The sequence below is a fragment of the Budorcas taxicolor genome, chromosome 1 (genome assembly GCF_023091745.1).
Source record: "Budorcas taxicolor isolate Tak-1 chromosome 1, Takin1.1, whole genome shotgun sequence".
NCBI lineage: Eukaryota > Metazoa > Chordata > Mammalia > Artiodactyla > Bovidae > Budorcas > Budorcas taxicolor.
This window is the reverse complement of record NC_068910.1, coordinates 147,286,210-147,294,863: the sequence shown is the minus strand read 5'-3', so window position 1 is coordinate 147,294,863 and position 8,654 is coordinate 147,286,210. Positions and strand designations below refer to the sequence as shown.

Below are 8,654 nucleotides of genomic sequence, written 5' to 3'. Positions count from 1 at the left end.
GGTGCCCGGTCATGGGCTGTATCGGCTCCCGGAGCCCGGCGAGTCAGGGTAAGAGGCGGAGACCGGGCCCAGGTTGGGGAATCGGGCTGAGGCTACCCGGTGCGCGGGCCGCCGCGGGCGGGTGGGGACCTTGAGGAGGGGGCCGGTGTTGGGAGAGGGAGGAGCCTGCACTGGGGAGGCGGGCCCGGCAAGAGGAAGGAGCGGGCCGAGCCGGGAGGGGGGTTAACCGACTCAGGCTCGCTCCTAAGGCCTGCTACTGCCTCTGGGCTCTGCAGGGTGGACTCGTGGTCTTTCCGCTTGCATCCCCAGCGCTGAGGGTGGCAGGAGGCGCACATCCTGGAGAAGGGCTGCTCAACCCTCTCCAGCCCGTGGCGACTGACCTTGCATGCCCACTCACAATCACCTCCCCCTCTGCCTACACCTCTCCTCTCACTGTCCTGGGAGTGGCCCTATGTTGGGAACCTGTCTTCTAGCTGTGTCCCAGCCCCCTTCAGGAGGTAGCCTGCAGACGCTGGCCAAGCATCCTACCATGGAGTTTTTGACCAAACTTATTACCCCCTTCAGAGGCCGCAGGTTGATGAAGGGGACTGCAGCCCCATTTGGGGGCACCTGTGAGCACGTGATCACCTCTCATCTGTAAAAAAACGTTTTAGTCCCCTGACCCCACTCCCAACAAAAACAGAACTCACTCTGCCCTGAGGAGGGAAACAGGAGCCCAGAGGGGGGCTGCCGGGGCATCCTTTCCACAACTGCTGACCACTGCCTGGGCCTTGGTTCCTATAGGTCGTGGTGCACACTGGGGCCTGGTCTTAGTTTAGTGTCTGAGGTAGGCCAGCCTACTTTACTCCCGTGTCATGGATTTCCCCAGGCCTAAAGCCAGGCAGTAACTTGTGCCTTGTGTAGGGCTGGGTTTGAAATGAGTCCTGGGCTTTTAGGGCAGGCGGTCAGGCACAGAGGCCTTAGTGTGGGTGTTACTTGAGGTTCTTTGGGACTGAGACTCTAGCTGAGACATGTATTTGACTGGGGTTCCCATGAGGAATTCTAGGATTTGTAGTCTTAAATTAATCTCATGACTTTTGAAGCTGAGAAGCAGCAGGCTGCTCTGATCCCTCTGGCCCTGCTAAGGCTTGGCGTTCAGGTAGTCATTCCCTCCTGTAGTCAGGAGAGTTTGGCTGACCCCATGACTGGCCTAGAGAGCCCTGATTAGGTACCAGCTGGGGGCCAGGGCTGGCCTGTAACCTTGTGTCTTCCTTCCGGTTGGTAGCGTTTCTGGGGACCACCAGCTGGCTGAGGCTCAGGGACAGAGACGGCTGCTCCAGCTAAAGGTCAGTTGTGATGTACAATTGCCTGTTGGCACTGTCTAGGGGATGGGCCTCAGCTCCTGAGCTCCAGAGAGCTCAGCTGGGCCCAGGCACTCCCACCTCCTCAAAGCCATGAGGCAGAAGTGTTCTCCTTCTGTGACTAGGCACAGGTTCCAAGTGGGGAGGGGACTGGCTCAGCATCCGGAGCCAAAATAGGAATAGAACTGGGAGCTGAGCCTGGAGCGGTTCTGGGCTTTTGGTTCTCCGCATCAACACAGCCAGCATGCCTATGATTTCTGTGCTGGGCAAAATGTTTCTGTGGCAGCGTGAAGGGCCCGGAGGACGATGGACTTGTCAGACAAGTCGAAGAGGTGAGGCCAGGGACATAGATGTGATTTGGGAGGTGATGGGAAGCTGAGGAGTAGGATGCTCAGGCGGCAAGAGGAAAATTACTCTGGGTAGCTATTGGGAACCAGGCTGAGATAGGAACGGACAGGCTGGGGCCAGACAGGGCATCAGGAAAAAGCCTTAGGGGACTGGGACAAAAGTCAGAAGAAAATCAATCACAGGTTTGTCAGAAAAGAAGAGTAAAGAGCTGCGTATAAGCTGAGGCTGGCCAAAGGAAAGAACCATAGCAAGCTTGTAAAGGGTCCAAGTTGGTGGTGGGGAGAGGGGGTGATGTTGGTGGAAGAATGTGGTGTGTTTTCCAAGAGGAATGGGTAGGTTGAGAAACCTGAGAAGGTTCGGAATTTATCAAAGTTTAGGTTTCATACCTAGGGTTTTGATGGCAGAATATATCTTGAGGAAGATGGTGGGGAGTGCCTGCCACAAAATGGCCCTGGAGGCCTGAAGGTCAGGGCTGTGAGGATGGGGGCTTTCAGGCTTGTGGAGAGCACCAGGTGGATGCTTAGGTTCTAGGGACTGGGGGATGGGGTATGGAGGGCAACACCGGATGAAAGTGAGGATCTTGGCAGAAGTAGGAGCCCAGCTGAAAGCCTTTTCCCCACCCCTCAGTGGCCTCGGACCCCGCGTGGGCTGTGGAGTGGATCGAACTTCCTCGAGGCCTCTCTCTGTCTTCCTTGGGATCTGCTCGGACTCTCCGAGGCTGGAGCCGGTCCTCCCGCCCTTCCTCAGTGGACAGCCAGGACTTGCCAGAGGTGCTGGGCCCCTGGTGTTGGTAGGGGGAAGGGGGGCCCCCTGCATCCACGCGAAGGGTATCTGTGTGCCCCACCCCCGCTTCGCCAGCCAGCCTTGCTTCTGGCTCCCTTTTCCTGCAAGCGGAGGCGCTATCCGGCCGCCGGGGCCACAAGGCCGCCCCCGCGCGCCGGTCTGCTCTGCTCGGCGCTGTGCCAGAGGGCGGGCTTGCTTGCGCCTTGGGCCCTGACGTCAGCGCATCCCGGGCCCGTATCCCGGGAGACCCTGTTGCATGGTGATGGGTTGCCAGGGAGACATACACCTTTTTCTCTGGGCCTGGGCTGCAGCTGCGCGAGCGCAGGCAAGGATGGCGATGGCTGGGGGGAGTGATGGGAGGGCGGGAGAACGAACCAGGGAACACCCACCAGGTGCTCCGCCCCCCAGGCTGGGCCTGAAGCTGCCGGCACCACCCTGGGGGCCCTGTCAGCCAGGTATTGAAGGGACGGGGTGGGCCTGAGGTCAAGGGGGCAGGTGGAGTCCCTCTTCTGAGGGGTGGGAACGTGTTGGAGGAGAGGTCAGCAGTGCCGGGGATGGGGCGTGTGCCTCTGACTTCATTCATTCATGGAGGGAGACGTTTCCCAGGGTTGCCAAGGAGCACTGAGCTAGGTGTAGGGTGGAGGTAGGAACCCAGGTGAATCAGACTGAGGCTTTGCCACCCCAAAATCCCTCAGGAAAGATGCAAGGACATTGCTGAGCTGGGGGTGCAGGCATACAAGAGAAGACAGAGAAACTGTGGACTGAAAACATAATTCGAAGGTGGTGGCACTTGAGAATCAGGCCTTAAATGATAGGGACCATTTTGTCAGGCAAGGATGGCATTCTTAGCCCAGGGGAAAGCTGCTTTCCCTTGCCTGAAGGGAAGGCAGAAAGGTGGGCTTTCACTGGGCAGAGGAAATCACTGGTGGATTCCAAGCAGGCCTGGAAGCAGCCTAGGGCCTCACAGAATGGATTCCTTCAGTGCCTGACCGTGCAGCTTCCACTTCATTGGGCATTGGAAGAACCCAGGAAAGATTTTAAATAGGGATATGTTGTGACCAGTTGCACTCCAGGAAAATTACTTTTTTATTTTTATACTTTGCCTAATTCATTCAGCCTATGTATTTTCAGAGCTGCTCTGTACCAGACCCTGTATTAAACACAGGGTGGGTGCAGCAGTGACCAAGGGAGACCAGGTTCCTCATAGAGCTGAAAACCAACAAGAAGTAAGGAAACACAGGAGACAGACCATAGGGACATACACAGGGTCTGTTGGTAGAGGATGGCAACTGGCTATAGACTACAGAGGGAGCCTGGACTACTGCTAGGGTGGCCAGGAAGGCTCTCGGAGAGAGTGATATTTCAGCCAAGACCCTGAAGATGAGGAAGAACCAGTCATGGGAAGCGGGGTGGGGAACACTTACATACACAACATTCTGGGCTGAGAAACCAGTGTGGGATTGGAACTTGGGGGACCACCACTTGCGCTAATCTGAGCAGGGGCCACTGAGGGCGTGCCCTTGAGAAAGGGCTGTGGCAGCAGGAGTAGAAAGGATGACAGTAGTATAGAAGGCAGTTTGGAGATGGAGTCGTTAGCTGTTAATAACAGATCTGGGTAAGCAGGCTTAGGGGAGAGCTGATGGTAATGCTGATGGTAACTTTGGAGCCAGGTGGAATGGGAGAATGGTGGGTTGGAGTGAAGTCAGGAAGTCTGGTAGCAGGGCCATATATGAGGAGAAGGTGTCTGGCTTGGTTTTGATCATACTGAGTTTGTGGCCCTTGTAGGCTTGAGAAATGGAGGATCTGAAGACTGAGATGGGCAAGGGGGAGAGGACCTGGAGAAGTCCCACTTGCCATGCATTTGGCCTCCCCTCTTTGCTATTCTCAAAGGCCCCACTCCATTTACTTGTCAACCTGCCTCCCTCCCTGCAAGCCAGGATGTGGTGGGTTAGCTGCAGTTCTACTCCCCTGGACCTGCTCATGTCTATGTTGTTTCCTGGGTGGACACAGTTTGCGGATTCTGGCCTCTTACTTTCTGACATATCCCAGTGGCTACTGGGACATCAGAGATGCTCTGGCATCTCTTCCAAGCTCCCATATCTGCTTGATGCCTTGGGTGGAGTATGGGCCTGTGGGGGACACTGCTGTCAGAGGGGTACTCACCCTCTGATGCTGTCACCCAAGGTGAATGTTGGAGATACAATCGCAATGCTGCCCAAGTCCCGGAGAGCCCTAACTATCCAGGAGATTGCTGCGCTGGCCAGATCCTCGCTGCATGGTATGCACCCCCTTTGCCCTTTTGCACATGCCCTTGGGGACTGCGAGCTCTCGCTGGGCTCCCTCTTTCCTCTCTTTCTCAAATGAATCCCAGCTCCCTCCTCCCAGCCAAAGACACTTATGGACTCTTAACTACCATCACCCCTCCCCTCTCGTCCCAGATGCTCCCTGGTCTGTGTCCTTACCAGCTTTCCTCATTCTGCACCCTCTTCCAGGTATTTCCCAGGTGGTGAAGGACCACGTGACAAAGCCCACTGCCATGGCCCAGGGCCGAGTGGCTCACCTCATTGAGTGGAAGGGTTGGAGCAAGCCAAGTGACTCTCCTGCTGCCCTGGAATCAGCCTTTTCCTCCTATTCAGACCTCAGTGAGGGTGAACAGGAGGCTCGCTTTGCAGCAGGTGGGTACTGAAAGGGTTTATCGTAGGGATGCTCATTTTCATCTCCTTGGGCCTGATGTGGGGGTTGGAGTCTTTCTGTACTGCTGTGTCTTCCCTCTCCTGTGTCTAAGCTGAGCCCTCATCTTAGCTCACCTCTGCTAAACAAACTCTGTCCTTCCTGTCAGGAGTGGCTGAGCAATTTGCCATTGCAGAAGCCAAGCTCCGGGCATGGTCTTCGGTGGACGGCGAGGACTCCACTGATGAATCCTATGACGAAGACTTTGCTGGGGGAACTGACTCAGGTGAGGGAGATATCTCATGCTAGTGTTGCCAGCAGAGGTGGAACCCGCCTGACAGGCCTTGTGGTTCAGAGCTCAGCCTTTGTTTTGGAAAGGGAGACCCAAAATGTCCTCAGCCTGCAGAAGGGGAGAGGAGAAGGACAGACTGTCCAGACAGTCCTTGACATTCCAAGGGCAGGACAGCTGGCTACTGCTGGTGAGTGGGCAGTCAGCAGTTGGAAATGGGAGTGGTTCTTTTTCCATAGGTGCTGAGCCTTCTTTGCCTGTCTGTGCAGTTGGGCTTCACAATCCTTCAAATGAAAGTCTCTCAGTTGTGTCCGACTCTTTGCGACCCCATGGACTATGCAGTCCATGGAATTCTCCAGGCCAGAATACTAGAATGGGTAGCTTTTTCCTTCTCCAGGGGATCTTCCCATTCCAGGGACTGAACCCAGGTCTCCTGCTTTGCAGGCAGATTCTTTACCAGCAGAGCCACTTTCAAACAAACAAACAGACAAAAAGCCCAGAGACCTCACCGATGCATTCTGTGCAGCTGATCTCTGAGGGTCTGCTGTGTCCTGCCTTGCCCTCTCAAGGCAGCCTTCTGGCTGGCTGTAGCAGCTCAGAGGAGCTGCAGTGCAGCAGCACAGCTCCCTGCAGGGCTGGGGCCCCAGGAAAACAGGAAGGCTTGCTGGGCCGGGACACCCCACAGGGCCTCTGGCTCCAGCTCCGGATCCTTGCCCTATCCCTCCAGCCGAGGCCTGCCTGTGGATCTTTCCCTGGGCCTGGGCTTGCAGAGGGGACCCTGCAGGGGCTGTGCAGCTGTGCAAAGGCCCTCCTTTCATCTTTCAGTCTCTAAACCACGTGGCTGACTTTCTCTGTAGCTTCTAGGCTCAGACCTCACAGGCCACCATCCCCCCACCTCTATGCCTTTGAAGATTGCCTCTACCCGGTGGCCCATCCCCTCCGGCTAATTAACAAGTTCTCCAGGGTGGGCAGTACGTTAGAGCAGATTGGGGATTGCTGCTGTGGTCTTAAGGGGACTGATTAGGATGCCTGAACCACAAGTGCTTTTGTTTGAGTTCCAGGCCTGTTTTGACCCTTGGTATAATGATAACGACCAACATTTATCCAAGGCCACTACTAGCCCCTGTGGAATCTGTGGAAGTTAGAAACAGGGACGCGTTTTTCTGGTGGGGATAGCCTCATACTAGGGCATGCTGCTTGGCAGGGACTGTGGGCTGAGTTCAGTCTTGGATAGGTGCCCCTTGTGCAGTGAGCCACTTGCGCCATGTACAGTATCCCTGTATTTATTGACTCTCACCAAGTTCCAGAGTCTGTTGTTCTCTCAAAAATCCCATGAAGTTATAACCTCCAGTTCACCGTTAAGGAAACTAAGGCACTGAGAGGTTAAGCAACTTGCTCCAAGTTACTCAGCTCCTGTGAGGCTGGGAGCCGGGAGGATGTGGCTTCTAGGCAGGCCAATTGAAATGGGGCTAGCAGGGCTGTCTTCTTTCTCTCCCCCTGCAGACCTGGCTGGGCAGCTGCCCCTGGGGCCCCACCTCCAGGACCTCTTCACTGGCCACAGATTCTCCCGGCCTGTGCGCCAGGGCTCCGTGGAACCTGAGAGCGACTGCTCGCAGACCGTGTCCCCAGAGACCCTGTGCTCTAGTCTGTGCAGCCTGGAGGACGGGTTGCTGGGCTCCCCAGCCCGCCTGGCTTCCCAGCTGCTGGGCGATGAGCTGCTCCTCGCTAAACTGCCCCCCAGCCGGGAAAGTGCCTTCCGCAGCCTGGGCCCACTGGAGGCCCAGGACTCCCTCTACAACTCGCCCCTCACAGAGTCCTGCCTTTCTCCCGCTGAGGAGGAGCCAGCCCCCTGCAAGGACTGCCAGCCACTCTGCCTGCCACCAGTGAGCAGCTGGGAACGGCAGCGGCAAGCCTCTGACGTAGCTTCTTCTGGGGTGGTGTCCTTAGATGAGGATGAGGTGGAGCCGGAGGAACAGTGACCCAAATCATGCCGCGTGGTGGCATGTGTCCCCTGGCTGCTTCTGGGGACAGAGCCTCCGTGCCCCAGCGTGGGCGAGGCTTCCAGCAGAGCTCCAAAGCCTAGAGGGCTCCTGGGAGCACTCACTCCTCCATTGTGTGTTTGCATGAAAGTGTTCAGAGGAGGGAGGGGCCAGGCTGGGGGCGCATGTCCTGCCCCCACTCCTGGGGTTTGCCGGGGGATGCCCGGGGCCCCTGGGGCATGGCTACAGCTGTGGCAGACAATGATGTTCATGTTCTTAAATCAAAAACACCACGTACACATTTCCTCCTCGGGTGATGTGAACCCCTAAGGCGGTGGCTATGACTGGACTGTAGAGCAGGAGGGAGCCCCACCTCTCCCACCCTCTACCCCTGCCTCTCCTCTGCTTCTCTTCTCACCTCCGAGTCCATGTGCAGTGCTTGACAGAACTGCCCTCGCCCGGGGGGGGGCTGGCTCCAAGCCTCCTGGAGCCTCTGGATCGAGCTGTCCCCCCAAGGGCCCCTCGCCCAGCTGGGCTTGTGCTGTGCTTCACCTCTCCATCATCTCTAAATCTTCTTCTTCTTAAAGAGGGGTCTCGGTCTATTCTTTCAGTCGGATCTTCTCTGGGAGGCCATGGAATGACGAAAGCCTGTACCCTTGGCCCTCTTCCTGGCCCCTGTGATGGGGTCTAGGCCTTTCCCCAGCTACTTGAAGGACGTGTGGGCAGGGTCCTGGTGGCTCGGAGCCCAAAGGCTGCCCCATTCACTCAGGAGTTCTCTTTAGGGTGGAGTTGGAAGAAGGGATGGCCCTGATTGCCACGGAGCAGTGATCTGGATGTTCTTCCAGAGAGGGCCACAAGGGGGCCACATGAATGCCAGGCAGTTGTCGGAATCGTGCCAACAAAAGACAGTCATGAGGGAGCGTCTCTCCTTGGGGAGGAAAGAGGGTTGTGTCTTTCTTGGCTGAACAAAAGGGCAAAGCTACCTTCCTGGGGCCTGAGCCTCAGCTGGGGTCTGGATGAGCAAGCAGTGGCGGCCTCTGCAGACCCGGCATTCCACGGACAGCGAGCTCTGGAGTTTACAGCTCTGGGGGCTGCGGGTGGCTGCTCAATTTGGAGCTTTGTAGACTTTGGGAGGTGAGAGGGCCCAAGGTAAGAACAGAGCTGAAGGGCACAGGCATTCTATATATAAGTGGCTCATTAGGTGTTTATTTTGTTCTATTTAAGAATTTGTTTTATTAAATTAAT

General features: G+C 56.5%; 1 protein-coding gene across 3 annotated transcripts; it reads left to right on the top strand.

Moving 5' to 3' along the window:
- The first annotated feature begins 24 nt into the window (after window positions 1-24).
- On the top strand, window positions 25-8,595 carry FAM131A (family with sequence similarity 131 member A). 3 transcript variants are annotated; one of them, XM_052641325.1, is made up of 7 exons: window positions 25-48; window positions 1,265-1,325; window positions 2,316-2,458; window positions 4,656-4,749; window positions 4,964-5,146; window positions 5,311-5,427; window positions 6,934-8,595. In XM_052641325.1, exons 4-7 carry the CDS (start codon window positions 4,680-4,682, stop codon window positions 7,407-7,409), a joined length of 846 nt encoding a protein of 281 aa, XP_052497285.1. In that variant the 5' UTR covers window positions 25-48; window positions 1,265-1,325; window positions 2,316-2,458; window positions 4,656-4,679; the 3' UTR covers window positions 7,410-8,595. The 3 variants fall into 3 exon arrangements, with proteins under 3 accessions (XP_052497285.1, XP_052497292.1, XP_052497277.1); XM_052641317.1 differs by lacking the exons at window positions 25-48; window positions 1,265-1,325 and adding an exon at window positions 1,585-1,672; XM_052641332.1 differs by lacking the exons at window positions 1,265-1,325; window positions 2,316-2,458 and having other exon boundaries at window positions 41-48.
- The last annotated feature ends 59 nt before the right edge of the window (window positions 8,596-8,654 follow it).